Here is a 17772-nt window from a genome sequence, read left to right on the forward strand (position 1 = left end):
GATTTGTAATTTTAAAACATAATTTGATGGATTGTCCCCCCTGAAAAAAATAATTCTTAACAACAATTTTGTTGAATATGCCATTTTAATGTAAAATAATAGTTATCCACTTTGACCAAAAATTGGATGGAAAAAAAATGTATTTACCTGAAAAAACTGTAATTTAAAGCAAAAAATGGTCAAACTGGCTACCAGCCAGTGGATTTTTGGTTGAATCTAACCATTTATTTTGTCAATTTATAAGTGAAAACATATTTTTTTTCATTTTTTTTTCTATGGAAGTGATTTATTAAAAATACAAAATAACATATTCAAAGTCTGATTTAATTAATCTTCATTTTTCATGTTTTTTGGGGACAATACATCTTTATGTACAGGTTTTTTGATACAAGTAGTTTTAAAAAACCTATTTCTTTTCAAATTTTGTTTTTGACGTTGCTGTTCTATTGTTAGTCAACTGAAACAATTGTTTGCTTTGTTTGTATCATGTATGTTTGTTTGTTTAGCACGATAGCGCCTACAATTTTAAAGTTATCATTCTGAATTTTTCGGTGTAGATATATACTTTGAGACCATGCCTATTGAAATTCAAGGAAATTGGTTTATTAATAACTTCACAAATAACAAGAACTAGACATGAAACTCGTCACTTTGACGAGTTAGTTATCCGCACAACGACAAACGCCACGTGCACGTCATACGTTGGAATATTGCACACAGATAAAGATTATGGCATTATGACAAGAACTGAAGAATATGATATGCTGTTAGTGCTGAATTCTGTCAATTTGTGTCATATAGTATATACATGCAAAGAGTATAATCTGTATACATATTACATACAGTGTAGAATAGGTGAAATTACGGGACCCGCCATTTATTCCAATTTTTAACATGGCGACGGTATCAAAATGAAACACTTAAATAGCAATTTCTGGAGGAAATTATCTCAGGAACAACATATTAACGTGTAGAAGAAATTTGAATACGTAAAATATAATGATGTGATGAACTACTACGCAAAATATGAAAATATGACTTTTTTTATTCAACTGGCCATATGATGACGTCACAACATCCGATTGGCAAAATGTTTACATGAATTCGTATCTACAATCCAATAGCTTCCAGAAAACGTTTTAATCGTGATTATCACATTTTATTCTTACGAGCTATTACAGATTAAAATTTACTGTAAAGATGAAATTAATGACCCACGTAATTAAAATTTTTAGGCATGATGACGTCATAAAAATTAAAATATTTTTATCTCATGCTAAAGAAAGTTGATTGACCTACACAATATATAAATTTAGGAGAAAAAGGAATACAGATAAGCGTGATGCGCTCCATTGAATGTGATGAGCAATAACGAAAGAGACAAAAATCCTATATTTTACATTCGTGTGGCCATACGATGACGTCACAATGTTTTTTTAGCCTTATCGATGCATGATCCGATATCTACAACTCATCAACTTCTAGATTTTGTAATAAAAATAAACGGTTCACGGTTTACTTTAGAAACTATGACTGTTTAAAAAAAGACATAATTTTGACGATTTTTTAAGCTTTTTCATAAAAAACGCGCACGAATTGTCTAATTCAACGTGTTCGTATGGCGTTATTTAAACTGGAAAAGGTCTAAATTGTTTTCAAAATTACTAGGAAAGACTTGAAAAATATAATTCAAGAGAAAAAAATATGTTTTTAACGCTACGTGCGCACCGCGTGCGTAAAAAATTGCGCGCCCGTGGGAATTTTTGACATGCTCAAAATGACAAGAAACGCATAAAAAGTTGATTAGAAATAAATTTTGCGCATTTTGAAATTTTAAATGCGCGTGCGCGCGTAACTTCTTGTGAAACATGCCATTTTTAATCCGTAGAAAGTTTGCCCCTGATATGACTTAAATTTTGTCAAAGTTTCAATACTAAATGACTTTTGGTTTTTAATCTATAATCAATCATTGAAATTCATAAAATTGCGCGTAAGTCACATTGCGCAACTATGACGTCATTCAAAAATAGGAGGTGCACAACTTCACGTAAATGCCAATATGTTGTCAAAGTTATGAAATGTTATGTTTACACATTTTAGAGAAACGCGACTCACAAAAAGGAAGGAAGGATCCAAGAATAATACAGAAAAACTAGATTTGAACTCGTCACTTTGACGAGTTCGGGTTATCCGCGCAAACGCAACATGCACATACTTAACTATATGAACCTCGACAATTATTATGCCATCCTATGACATGAAATAAATATGTTTACAGTGCTGAATTGTACCTATTATGTAGCATACACCATATTACAGTATTTTACAGAATAAACTGTATATGTTATATACAGTGATCTGTATATGTTATATACAGTGATCATAGACAAAATTACGAGACCCATCTTTTAAATCCAATTATTAACACGATGACGTCATCAAATTGACATATAAAGATAACAATTTTAGAAGATAATTATCTAAATAATTACATTAAAACAAATTTGAAGAATTTTGGGTACGTAAAAGTGAGATGCGCTCTTGTTTAAATGCAATGAACTTTTACGCAAGAGATGAAAATATGACTTTTTGAATTCAACTGGCCATATGATGACGTCACAACATCTGATTGGTAAAATATTTACATCAATTCGTATCTACAATCCAATAGCTTCCAGAAAACGTTTTAATCATGATTATCACTTTTTAATCTGACGAGTTATAACAGATTGAAATTTACTGTAAAGATGAATATAAGTGACCCGCGTTATTTACGTTTTTAGACATGATGACATCATAAAAATTAAAATATTTTTAATTCATGCGAAAGATAGTTGATTGACGTAGACAATATTACAATTTCGGGGGAAATGGAATACGTATAAGCGAGATGCGGTTTGTTGAATGTGATGAGCAATAACGAAAGAGTAAAAAATCATATATTTTACATTCGTGTGGCCATACGATGACGTCATAACATTTGAGTGGTAAAGGTTCGGCATGAATTCATATCTACAACATATCTGCTTACATATTAAATTAAAAAAATTGGGGTTCGTGGATGATCCTGAGGAGCTATAATAGATTAAAAATAGGCTTAATTTTGACAATATGTTGTCACTTTTGCAACTAAAACGCACGCAAATGGTGTAAATCAACTTGTTCGTATGACGTCATTTTAATTTGAAATGATGTCAATCTTTTTTAAAATGACTAGAAAAGGCTGTAAAATCATGATTCAAGAGAAAAAAACATGATTTACATGCTCCGCGCGCACCTTACGCGTAAATTTTTTCGTGCGCGTGGGAATTTTTGACATGCTTAAAATGTCATGATCAGCGTAAAAAGTTGATTAGAAATTAATTTTGCGCATTTTGAAATTTTAAATGCGCGTGCGTGCGTAACTTCTTGTGAAACGTGCCATTTTTAATCCATAGAAAGTTTGCCCTTGATATGACTTACATTTTCACCAAGTGTCAATAAAAAATGACTTTCGGTTTATAATCTATAACCAATCATTGAAATTCATAAAATCGCGCGTAACTTGCGCTGCGCGACTCTAAATTCATATAACGAAGTTTCTTGCACATCTACAGCTACAGGTCAATCTTTTGACAAAGTTATACTATCTTATGTTGACAAGGATGAGAGATATGCGACGCACAAAAATCCGGGAAAGAAATAAGAATAAAGATGAACTAGATTTGAACTCGTCACTACGGACGAGTTAGGTTATCCGCACCGCAAACGCCACGTGCACGTCATACGTTAGAATATTGCGAAGAGAAAAACGCTTAAGCCATTGAAAAAATGTTAGTGTGCTCTCTATTTTGTGTCACGTCTAAGTATAAACAGTTTACACTATATATTGTATACGTACTACATACAGTGAAGAATAGGTGAAAATAAGTGACCAAAGTTATTGACGCCTTTGGACAGGATGACGTCACAACAAATTTAAAAATGGTAAATCATGCGAAAGGTAATTGATTGACCTAGACAATATAAAAAAATGGAGGGAAATGGAATACGGATAAGTGGAGATGCGCTCTATTAAATGTGATGAGCTATGAAGAAAGAGACAAAAATCCAATATTTTATATTCGAGTGGCCCTACGATGACGTCACAATGTCCGGTTAGCCATATTAATTCATGATCCGATATCTACAACTCATCAACTTCCAGAATATGTAAAAAAAAGAAAAGTTTATCATGTAGTTTAGAATCTATGACTGTTTAAAAAAAGGCATAATTTTTACGACTTTTTGAACTTTTTCATCAATAACGCGCGCAAATTATCCAATTCGACGTGCTCGTATGACGTGATTGTAAGTTGAAATTGTTTAAAAAGTTGGTAAAATTACTGGAAAAGGCTGGAAAAACATAAATCACGCATAAAAATATAATTTTAGTGCTACGTGCGCACCGCGCGCGCAAAAATGCGCGCGAGCGTGGGAATTTTTGAAATGCTCAAAATGACATGAAACGCGTAGAAAATTGATTAGAAATTGATTTTACGCATTTTGAAATTTTAAACGCGCGTGCGCACGTTACTTTATGTGAAACATGCCATTTTGAATCCATAGAAAGTTTGCGCTTGATATAACTTAAATTTTCACCAAGTTTCAATAAAAAATGATATTTGGTTTTTTATCTATGATCAATCATTGAAATTCATAAAATCGCGCGTAAGTCACGTTGCGCAACTCTAAAATCATAAAACGAAGTTTCTTGCACATCTACAGTTAGAGGTCAATCTTCTGACAAAGTTATATAATCTTATGTTGACAAGTATTAGAGATACGCTGCGAACAAAATTCCGGGAAAGAAAGAAGAATAAAGAAAAAAAAAAAAAAAAAAAAAAAAAAGATCCTGACAATAACAAGGGGTTATCCGCCAAGTGCGGATAACCAAAAAAAAAGATATTTACAATCACATGGGTTATCCGCAACTAAAAAAGATATTTACAATAACAAGGGTTATCCGCAACTTACTAGTTGCGGATAACCAACTAGATTTGAACTCGTCACTTTGACGAGTTCGGGTTATCCGCGCAAACGCAACATGCACATACTTAACTATATGAACCTCGACAATTATTATGCCATCCTATGACATGAAATAAATATGTTTACAGTGCTGAATTGTACCTATTATGTAGCATACACCATTACAGTATTTTACAGAATAAACTGTATATGTTATATACAGTGTAGCATAGACAAAATTACGAGACCCATCTTTTAAATCCAATTATTAACACGATGACATCATCAAATTGACATATAAAGATAACAATTTTAGAAGATAACTAGATTTGAACTCGTCACTTTGACGAATTCGGGTTATCCGCCACGCAAACTGCACGTGCACGTCATACGTTAGAATATTGAGCACAGAAAAACGATTATGCCATTGGAACAATTTTAGTGTGCTCTCTATTTTGTGTCACGTCTACAGAATACAGAAATATTAAGCATAACACTATATTGTATACGTACTACATTCAGTGCAGAATAGATGAAAAAAAGTGACCAAAGTTATTGACGCTTTTGAACATGATGAGGTCATCAAAATTTTAAAAATGGTAAATCATGCGAAAGGTAATTGATTGACCTAGACAATATAAAAAAATAACGGAAAATGGAATACCGATAAGTGGAGATGCGCTCTATTAAATGTGATGAGCTATGACGTAAGAGACAAAAATCCTCTATTTTATATTCGAGTGGCCATATAATGACGTCAAAATGTCGGGTTAGCCATATCGATGCATGATTCGATATCTACAACTCATCTACTTTCAGAATATGTAATAAAAAATAAAATTAACCATGTAGTTTAGAATCTATGACTGTTTAAAAAAAGGCATAATTTTGACGAATTTTTGAACTTTTTCATCAAAAACGCGCGTAAATTATCTAATTCCACATGCTCGTATGACGTGATTTTAAGTCGAAATTGTTTAAAAGTTGGTAAAATTATTAGAAATGGCTGGAAAAACATAAATCACGCGAAAAAAGCATGTTTTAACGCTACGTGCGCACCGCACGCGTAAACATTTGCGCGCGCGTTGGAATTTTTTACATGCTCAAAATGACATGAAACGCATAGAAAGTTGATTAGAAATTGATTTTTCGCATTTTTAAATTTTAAACGTGCGTGCGCGCGTAACTTTCTGTGAAACATGCCATTTTCTCTCCATAGAAAGTTAGCGCATGATATAAATTAAACTTTGGCCAAGTTTCAATTTAAATGGTTTAATGGTTTTTGATATAAATTAAATACGCGAAATTCATAAAATCGCGCGTAACTTACGCTGCGTAACTCGGACGGGACCGAAAACCTTATTACGACATCTTCAGATAGAGGTCAATCTTCTGATTAAGTTATACAATGTTATGTTGAGAAGATTTAGAGATACACGCGCAACAAAATTCTGGGAAAGAAAGAAGAATAAGAAAGAAAAAAAAAAAAAAAAAAGATCCTGACAATAACAAGGGGTTATCCGCCAAGTGCGGATAACCAATTATCTAAATAATTAAATTAAAACAAATTTGAAGAATTTTGGGCACGAAAAAGTGAGATGCGCTCTCGTTTAAACGCAATGAACTTTTACGCAAGAGATGAAAATATGACTTTTTGAATTCAACTGGCCATATGATGACGTCACAGCATCTGATTGGCAAAATATTCACATCAATTTGTATCTACAATCCAATAGCTTCCAGAAAACGTTTTAATCATGATTATCACTTTTTATTCTGACGAGCTATAACAGATTGAACTTTTACTGTAAAGATGAAAATAAGTGACCACCGTTATTTACGTTTTTAGACATGATGACGTTATAAAAATTAAAATATTTTTAATTCATGCGAAAGATAGTTGATTGACGTAGACAATTTTAAAATTTCGGGAGAAATGGAATACGTATAAGCGAGATGCGCTCTATTTAATGTAATGAGCAATAACGAAACAGTAAAAAATCCAATATTTTACATTCGTGTGGCCATACGATGACGTCATAACATCCGAGGGGTAAAGATTCTGCATGAATTCATATCTACAACATATCTGCTTCTATATTAAATTAAAAAAATTGGGGGTAACGGTTGATCCTGAGGAGCTATAATAGATTCAAAATAGGCATAATTTTGACAAAATTTTGTCACTTTTGCAACTAAAACGCGCGCAAATGGTCTAAATCAACGTGTTCGTATGACATCATTTTAATTTGAAATTATGTCAATCTTTTTTCAAATGACTAGGAAAGGCTGTAAAATCATAATTCAAGAGAAAAACACATGATTTTCATGCTCCGTGCGCACCTTACGCGTACATTTTTTCGCGCGCGTGGGAATTTTTGACATGCTCAAAATGTCATGATCAGCGTAGAAAGTTGATTAGAAATTAATTTTGCGCATTTTGAAATTTTAAATGCGCGTGCGCGCGTAACTTCTTGTAAAACATGCCATTTTTAATCCATAGAAAGTTTGCGCTTGATATGACTTAAATTTTCAGTAAGTGTCAATACAAAATGACTTTTGGTTTATAATCTATGACCTATCATTGAAATTCATAAAATTGCGCGTAACTTACGCTGCGCGACTCTAACGTCATTAAAAATATGGAGGTGCACAACTTCAGGTAAATGTCCATATAATGACAAAGTTATACAAAAGATATATTCACAAGCAATAGGGGATATGCTGTAGACAAAAATCCGGGAAAGAAAGAAGAATAACAAAGAAGATGAAAAAGATATTTACAATCACAAGGGTTATCCTGCAACTAAGTTGCGGATAACCAAAAATATTGATCCCATACAATAACAAGGAGTTATCCGCTCTACCAAGCGGATAACTAATTATATTATTTTCAGACCGGCTAGTGTTAAAAGATAGGAGACAATTTTCAAAAGCCGGCGAGCAGTCTTAAAGAAACAATTTCTCGAGAACCACTTGTCCAAAAAACGTCATTTGAGAAGCAAGAGTTGTGATTTGTAATTTTAACACATAATTTGATTTAATGTACAGGTTTTTTGATGCGAGAAGTAGTTTTAAAAAACATTTCTTTTCAAGTTCACCCACTTGGTTTTGGCGTTGCTGTTCTATTGTTATTCAAATTAAACTATTGTTAGTTGATAGTTAGTTTATAGTACCAGCATATGTGTCATTTGTTATTTCATTCTGCACATAGGTACTGTATATATAATATGCCTATTGATTTTTAGGAAAATTGATATTATTGGTCATGTCACAAAAGCTTATCTTTCATACGATATATTAAATAGCATGCCTCCTATATTTTAAACTTATATTCTTTGACATGGACCAAAGTATTAGACTACTGGCTGATCGGTTAAGCTTACTCCATGGGTTACAAATCAGCACAGCTTTAAGACACTCCTTGACCATTGTTCTGGTCAACCTTGTTTTCAGAAAGGTCATTATTATAAACCCCAGCAGGATATAATAATACATTTGAATTGAATCATGTAGGTAAAGCTAATACCTAAAGCAAAAAAATGTATCTTTCAACATGTTCCCTATCAGTGGATATATTTTGCCAAGTACGTCACTCAGTTTCTGAGGGCTTTCATTTGTTTGTAGCAGGATTACTCAAAAAGTTCACCAAATTTAAAACACAGATACATATGTGGTCAAGGACCACTCCATTAAATCCGGACTAGGAACCCAATTCTGGACCACTTTTTATTTTTATTTTCAGACCTGCTAGTGTAAAAAGATAGGAGAAAATGTTCAAAAGTTGATGATCTGGTACTGAGCAGTGTTAATGTAACAAGCAAACTGAAATTGCATTTTCTCAAGAATTACTTTTACAAAAAACTTCATTTTTGTACAAGAGGCAAGAGCTATAATTTGAAGACTAGCCTAGAGGGCTAGGCCAACAGCATGCTTAGTAAAATTTCAATTTTTAGAAATTTCTGAGACAGACCAGTAAACACCGGTGTATGTGGGAGTAAATAAAAAAAAAATTAAAAACTGCCCTCCCTCATCAGTTTTGAGCTGGGGATAGGGTGATAATGAGGCCTAATGAGTTGCTACAAACACAATTTAAAATAGAAACATACAGTTTACATACTAATTAACTTGCCTTCTCCATTATTAGCTATTGTATAACACCTAAATAAATTCCTGTCATTTAATTGGACGATTGCGGGTCAAGAAATTACTGCTTCGTATCTACGCGTAACCTTTTGTAGCCTACGCGTAGGTAGATCGTAGGTCATTGTTCTTTGAATGTAGCCTACGAAGTATTGTTCGTAGCCTACGATGTATTGTTGATATTTATCTACGCGTTGATCGTAGGGTTTGTAAACATCGCCTTTAGAAGCATGGACAATGCAAACAAACAATATATTGTTCACTAATTAAAATCCTATCTAAAGCTAGAAGACATCAGTTTTTGTAGCTGCCCTCCGCATCGGTTCATTTAAATAAAAAATCTTTTTGCGTTTGCTTTTGAAATACAACAGCATTACATATTTTGTACTTCCGCTGAGGAGATTGAATGTCATGACTGGTTTCGCGATGGAAGTACATTTTTGGAGAGATGTATGAACTAATTTTAACGAAAAAACGCTTTAGATTGATTTTGGTTAATTAATGTACGTTTCTACAAGATGTGGAATCATGAAAAAATTAAAAATTAACCTAGATGAGTTCCAGTTGCCTGTCGAAGTTTTGTAATGGTATCGCTGCCTTTCTGGCCTAGGATTGTTTAGTCGTTTGTTGACATATTAACACTACAGTAGGTGTGTTTATAAAATCCAAATAAATATAATATTTAATATAATTAAAAACCAAATGTTACTGTTCCAATCAATGTGAATCAAATGTAAGCCTATAGTTAGTTATTTCATCATTCACCTTAATTGTACCATTACACTAATAAAAATTCATTATTTGTTTAATAATGGAAATTTTACTTACCTCATCCTTATACTGGAAAGCCATATACTTTCTCATCATCTGAATGGCTGTAGCTTTCTCCTCTCCAATACGACATTTCACCATCCATAAATTTGGGTCTCTATAATAGTGAACAAAATACAAATATGCCACCACCTTGACATGCTGGCAAGGACCCTGCAAATATCTATCCTGGGGCGAATTGCTATAAAACAGTCTTAATTGATGGTGTTAACTCCCCGATTAAAGCCGGCTTTATCAGATAGACGATCTTACTAAAGCCACTCCTGTTAGACCATTGCTATAAAACAGTCTTAGCTAAGACCGCATAAAGTAACAAATTGAGGGCATACTTTACGCGTAGAATACCAAATAAGTTCAAATCAAAACAGTACGTACATTTTCTACGCGAGAAAATCTATTCTATGCCTATATAAGAATAAAATCACCGTTATTATTTGATTTAACACTTAAAACTTGTTCAATCTTTCACGATAAATAATATGTAAAAGCAACAAAAAGAGAGGTTTAAGACTGTTTTAAAACTCCTTCGAGTAGGCTTTAATTTTAAAGACCGCTTACAAGTTAGACCGCGGTATAGCAATGGCCTATAATAAAGACTACTTGTTACGTCACAAATTATAGCCGGCTAAGCGCTAAGATTGTTTATAGACCGCTTATAGCAATCCGCCCCTGATATGTTAAGGTTTTCAGAATAGAAGGTAAGAAACATGGACATGATGGAGAGCAAAATAGAGACTTGTATCTGAATGTAAAGCCCCATATATTACACTGCTCATGTGCACAACTTGGTACATTACTGGAAAAGATTAGTGGGTGTGCTGATTATAGTACTGTACATTGGGCTACTACTGAAGAGGTCACCTAGTACAAGTAAGAAATAAATAGAGAACAACTTACTTGACACCTGGTTGCAGTCCCTGTTGAGTAATTTCATCTGGCAACTCATCCTCATCAACGTACTGTCTGCTGCTAAATGAGGTTTGATACCGGTTCCTATAGTATTCTTCAAGATTTTCCTCATCTTCTTGGCTATAATTTAAAACAATAGGGACTTTACGAAATAGGACAGGAAGCCACAGGACGGTGCTCATGAATAATTTATGAATGAATTAACAAAGTTGACGGAGCTTAGCATGAAATTATGTCGTCTTAACTTTTTGAGGACGATACAATTGCCATTTTCCCGTTTATGGAAAACGACTAGAAATAAGGTACATATAACCTTAAATATACAGTTCAAATTAAACTTAAAAAAGTAGAATTTTCGAAACTCTACCGTATATTTCGGTTTACAAGCCCTAATATTTGCTAGTAGTAGCTACAGTAGCACTGTAGTAAGCATGTTGTCGTCCTCGCGAGGGGTGTGCGTAACTAATACAACGGCTATGTCGACTGTTTATGATTTTACTCTCTAGCGAACATAGGATATTTGTAATCCTCCCCTAACCGTTCTGTTTCGTTAAGTCCCTAATATCAACAGTAAACAGTAGTTAAATCTTATTCTCATCTGTAGAAAGGAAATAAAAACTGTTGACACAGTTTTGGACAACTCTGTTGGGCCTCCAACACCAGGTATATAAAAGCATTTTTTAAAAAACAGTATGCAGTGGAAGCAATAACTAAAATTTGGAAAATAAAAACTATGAAATGCTGAGATTGCAACAGTGATTGATCAACAGGCCTATAGAAAATAACTTACAACAACCACAGATTTACAAATAATTTATACAAATATGCACATCCAATATACACTGTTAGTGCTATAATGGCCATCAGCAATATGCAAATGAAAGCTATTTTCATGGTAAAAGAACTAGTATTAAATCAAAATGTTGTTATGGAAATGATATAAATCCAACCAAATACAATGCAATGGGGGGGGGGGGGGGGGGGGCATTGAATTTAGTTGGAGTTAATATCATTTCCATATTAAAGACAGTTTTTTTTGTTAGTACTTGAACAATTGATGTAGCCTTTGAGCACCATGTCTTTCTGAATCATTTTCAATGAAATTCTTATCAATATAGTCTTCAGCTCCAGCTTCCCATTCCAGTTCATCCTCTTCTCCTCTGTCATCTTTGTCAACATCTTAAAAAAAATAATAAATACATAATACAGTACATTAAGGTAGATCGTAGGTCATTGTTCTCTGAACGTAGCCTACAAAGTATTGTTCGTAGCCTACGATGTATTGTTATAATTATCTACGCGTCGATCGTAGGGTGGTTCGTAGGGTTAGTAAACACCATTGTCATCGCCTTTAGCATGCATGGACAATGCAAACAAACAATGTAAAATCCTATCTAGAGATAGTAGACGTCAATTTTTATAGCCGCCCTACGCATCGGTTATCCTAATTGGACGGAAATCCGCAGACAAGACACCATCGGCCCGCGAGTCGAGGCTAGTCTAGTTTCGGCGGCCTACACTATCAATTATTTAATCCTACCTTGGGTTAGCGAATTATAAAAACGACGACACCTAGGCTAGGACACCGTTGAGTAGGTAAACACGCATGAAGGAAACGATTACGAAAAAATCATGTAGGTTACATTGTTTTGGCTTCATAACTTCAATAAAAAACTTTCAATGAGCTACGTTCTGAAGTTCATACAGAGTTCGTAACCTTAATAAACAACCCTACGATGTTCTTAGTGAAGTAACAAGGTGTGAAATTGAATGTGTTAATTTTGACTGGCGGAGGACTAAGTTGTAAATTACTCAAAAATATATATTTTTTAATCATAAACGTTTCCTTTGTGCATGTTTACCAACTCGACGGTGAACCTCAATGAACTAGGCCAACTTATAAAAACAATACAGCAAACGTCTAGTCGATCCAGAAACGATGCCGACAAAAAAGATCGTAAACAATTCATTCTAAATATAGTATCAGAACGTTCAAGCGGTTGCTCAAAAAGACTGCCGACAGAAGACCGTAATTAATACAGATTTTTTGGTCACATAGCATGAAACTCAATACTCTCTGTTTTAACCACAACCTCTCACATGTGTTTTTTTAAAACTCAGTACGGCCGTCCGTGAGGGTGGCTGCTCTCCGACACGATAATACAGATTATTTATTTATTACAGATAATTAAGATTGTGTACCTGGATTTTGTGTCACGTGACATGAAACGTAATACTGTACTCCCTAAACTGTTCCCACGACTCGCATGTTTTTTTCACTCCAAATTCTGGTCGTGCCATTTTCTTTACACATGTCGAAATAATAACTGAATATAGGCCTATGTTAAATCTTTATGGAATATGATTTTTCATATATTTTTTGGAGTCCTAGCCTAGGTGTCGGTGTTTTTATAATTCGCTAAACCAGAGTAGAATTAAATAATTTATAGTGTAGGCCGCCAAAACTAGGCTAGCCTCAACTTTGCGTGAGCTGAGTCCCACTTACCACGAGCACGATGGTGTCTCGTCGGCAGACGTCCAGAAAAATTAGGAACCGATGCGTAGGGCGGCTACAAAAACTTCTAACCTTAGATAGGATTTTAATTAGTGAAAAATACATTGTTTGTGTGCATTGTCCATGCTTCTAAAGGCGATGACAATGGTGTTTATTAACTCTGCGACACGTAGAAAATTATCATAACAATACATCGTAGGCTATGAACAATACTTCTAGTCTAGTCGTAATACTTGAATATACTTATGATATTAACATGGAGTATATTGGTTTTGCATTTATTTTGTGTTGCCTAGATGTTGGTGTATCACTAACCCAAGGTGGGATTAAATTTTTAACAGTGTAAGCCCTATTTAGACTAGGCTACTGAAGGATGAGTATTTTCTTTCTGTACCTGCTTCTTCTATAATGAATTTAGATGCTCCAGTTTTTGGTCGTTTGTGCTTTCCTTCATCATCGTCATCTGAATCATAATCATCTTCATCACTTCCAAAATCTCCCTAAAATAAAAATTGGTTATGTTAAAAAATACTTAATAATAATAATAATATACTCTATTTTCTCACAGAAAACACTTAATTTGTAATGGTGTTTTTCATATATTGTCCCCCTGAAAAATAATTAATAATTTTTGTTGTTGCATATGCCATTTTAATTTCACATAATAATTATCCACTTTGACCAAAAATTAGATCGAAATTTATTTACCTGAAAAAACTATAATTTAAAGCAAAAAATAGTCAAATTGGCTGCCAGCCAATGGATTTTTGGTTGAATTTAACCATTTATTTTGTCATTTTATACGCTCACATACCCTCTAGTAGTAGTACGTGCCCACGGATGGTTCTCGAATATATAAAGCTTTGATGATACAAAAATTGTCAAAGTGAATGCAAGGCACTCCACACACAATACAAAGATGATAGAATGTTATGTAGCTGAATATAATTGTGCCCAGGAATGTATGAACACACTTTCTAAACCATTGAGAAAAAGGTTACGCACGATTTAATGCAATTTGTCCTTAATACGAATAAAACTTTACGTCCTACAGTACTATAAAACCAAAAATGCTAGCTCAATATCCATAAAAAAAACTGGTACTGGTTTTTGTTGGGCACTGCAGATTGGATAATATATATTTCAGATTCAGCATGTTAAAAAAACACAAAATGCCTAAAAATACTAGTAAGTTGACAAACCTCTAATTGATCTTCCTCTGGCGCACTTTGGTCGCCTTCAACATCTGAGAACGCACTACCTTCACTGTCCGACATACTTGACTCCTAAAGGTAAAATAAAGGTGAAAGTTTGGGTGTTGTAAGTTACAAGACAACTTTACTGGTATAGTTTAGGAATGTAAACAATTGCGAGATTTCTGGTTTTTTTTGTGCACAGGAAAATCTACCTATTGTATCAGTTTTCACTGTTTTTAACATATTAAAGTATTATAGGCATCCGTCTCTTCAATTCTAATTTGTCCTGTATGTACTGTAGGCTTACTTGAAGAAACTATGAGTCAGATACCTGTAGATAGATGACAGAAACAATACAGAAACAAAATTGAAATTTATATTTTTAAAATAGAAATCGAATCGAACACATAATAAGCACGGGCTTAATTCTTATTTTTAGCGGTTCGAAAATCAATTAAAATAATATTTATGATTATAATTAAAACTTTTTATTCTAGCCTACGGTAGGTGTTGTTTTTATACAGGTAATTCGCTAACCCAAGGTAGGATTAAATCATTTATAGTGTGGGCCGCCGAAACTCTTTCTGCGTGAGCTGAGGCCCACGGGCCCGATGTCGTCTCGTCGGCAGATGTCGGGCCAAATTAGGATAACCGAAGCGTAGCGCGGCTACAAAAACGTCTTCTAGCTTTAGATAGGATTTTAATTAGCGAACAATACATTGACTTTCAAAAGAAATTTACACAATCTTACAAGTTTTCATGTGTTCGTATGTTACCGATGTTTACCAGCTTGACCTACAAAATTAAGCCTAGCTAGGCCTAAAGACGGCCAACAAGAGGACATTCACCATGAGCTACTTAGGTAGTGCATTGTTTCTCTCTTTTTATCATAATTTACCATAAAACGTACATTTAAGACAAGGAATGACCTGGTTTTAAATATAATGTTTTTAAAGTAATAAATATGCATTATTTTTACAAAATGTCACAAATTGTAGGGAATGGGTCTTTAATGTTGACTACTTCCTAGGTGGTCTGAAAATGCTCCCATCATGTTTATTTTTTCGTATTAATTTAGATGAAGCTTCAACCTTTCAATCGATACCAATTTTTATGAAATTTCATTTTTCAAAAGAAATTCACACAATTGTACAAGTCACATTTTCAGATAAAATGTGAGAAATGTGTGCTCTAGAATTCATTAAAAAACAATTTTCCTCCAATTTGCTAGGCGTAAGAGGTTAGAGGCTTAGATAGGCCAAATACTATCTAGGCTAGCCAGGCCTACCTACCCCCTTCTGTAGCCACTGCCAGGCTAAGTTATAGCCAAATAGGCTTAGTTGGCCACTGAAACAAGCCTAGCCAGGCCATGAAAAATAAAAACATGTTGGCCTGATTTCTTCCAAAAATCGTATGACCCCAGAGTTGGTGAGTTAGACGCCCCCCCCCCCATCATACAATTTTTTTTAAAGAAACATTAAATATTTTATTTTGTCAACAAATGTTTTTCTGTTTTTTTTTGCCTCAATGTTACAAATTTGGAGCTTGTTTGGATGTGCACTGCAATAACATGTCCATTGGCGGCTGCTGCTGCAAATTCTGAAAAACGGTATTAAAAAAGAACAATTGGGGGGCCACTAGATTTTGATAAGGAAGACTAACATTTATTTGTTGGTAGCCCTGCTGGCTCCTGAGGTTTAGTGGTTAATTTCTAACCCTGTCTCTGTATGTTGTATAATGAAATAACATTTGATTTGAGATTGAGTGCATGTTTTATGTAACGTCCACCAACAACATGAACTTGCTCTATTACTACAGCATCGACATTGTCGCCCGTTATTAAACTTCTGGATTCAACATTGCTAGGTCTAGCCCCAGGGCCACACATCCATGCAGCCTGGCTCCGCCGATAGACATTCTCTACAGACACAATATGAAAAAAAATCCACAAAGTCCTTTTACGATGATGTCACACACGTACCAGTGTATCCATTGGCTGATTATGATGTAATGTAATGCAATTTTACCGTACCTTTAGCAAACGGAAGTTAGGATATGGTACCGTATCTTTAGCCACGGCGCTAATATTTTATACCTCCATCCATGGCATGTATGGGCCTACACTACTACTAGGCTAGACTTGCCCCAAGTCTGTATTTATTGTCTTTTTTTAAATTTATTTGTTTTTATTTCGACCGCGATTTTTGTCTGAAAATACAGACTTGTGAAACACGTATAGAAATCGATTTGCAGACCGCAAACATACGATAAGAATGACGTAGGTTATCATACCGTATTTGGCTATATGGGGCGGGCGGTATGTAAATATGGATTTCGAATCAACCAATGATCATTTTGTTTCAAAATGAAAAAGATCGAGTACGTACGTACGTACAGTGCTGAATGTACGATCGAGACTGAACAACTGTTGAAATATAAAATCGTGTTGCCAAGTTGTTTTGTTTATTAATTGTTTAGTCCTGGCCTAGGCCTCCTTCGTAGGGCTACTCAACTCGTACGTATGACCTGCCAAATAAAACGCCAATAAGGTACATACCACCACCGACCGGCACACAACAGCAGGGCTACACCACCACACAGAACAGGACAGGGTCTGGGTGGGAATTAAATCAAATTTTCTCCGCATAATAAATGATCCATTCAATGTTTGATTTGGCGGAGAAGCTAGCCAATCATTTCTAGCCTTCAGAAACTTTCATCAATGTACCCAAGTACACATTGTCTAAACGTAACATAGCGCATGCGCATCGTCTTAGATGTTGAGTCTTTGAAATTCTGAAATATGAATATTAAAACGACGTACGATTGAGTAGCCAATGGCATGCGGCTGAAACTAGTCAACTGGATAATTTATGCACCAAGAATTCTTGGTGTCAAACCACGTGACTTATGCGTGTTTCCCCAGACGGAGTATCCAAACTCAAGTAATACACGTATGAAACGCCATATGTGCAAAAATATTTATATTTTTACAAAACTCCGTCTGGAGCCCAGACTACTACTAGGCCTACAGTATCTATAAAAAAAAAATGGGCCGAATTGTCCCGGATCGAAACGTCTCTGGGCCGAATCATCCTGCTACCTAGGCCAGCTAGAATCCGGGACGATTCGGCCCACTCTCCTCCGCGCCCTCCTAGCTAGCCTAGGCCTACTATTTAGGAGGCCTAG

General features: G+C 34.6%; 1 protein-coding gene across 2 annotated transcripts in view; it reads right to left on the bottom strand.

Moving 5' to 3' along the window:
• LOC144849175 (transcription elongation factor SPT5-like) overlaps positions 1-17772 on the bottom strand; it is a 50615-nt gene that overhangs the window by 32574 nt on the left and 269 nt on the right. The window contains exons 2-6 of one of the 2 annotated variants that reach the window (XM_078706205.1): positions 14590-14673; positions 13782-13887; positions 11919-12051; positions 10861-10992; positions 9961-10060 (exon numbers count right to left, since the gene is read on the bottom strand). In XM_078706205.1, coding sequence (XP_078562331.1) covers positions 9961-10060; positions 10861-10992; positions 11919-12051; positions 13782-13887; positions 14590-14664 — 546 coding nt within the window. In that variant the 5' untranslated portion in view covers positions 14665-14673. Of the gene's footprint in view, positions 1-9960; positions 10061-10860; positions 10993-11918; positions 12052-13781; positions 13888-14589; positions 14683-17772 lie in introns of both variants that reach the window. The other variant, XM_078706203.1, reaches the window with a different exon arrangement.

Source organism: Antedon bifida, chromosome 7 (assembly GCF_963402885.1).
Source record: "Antedon bifida chromosome 7, ecAntBifi1.1, whole genome shotgun sequence".
Taxonomy (NCBI): domain Eukaryota; kingdom Metazoa; phylum Echinodermata; class Crinoidea; order Comatulida; family Antedonidae; genus Antedon; species Antedon bifida.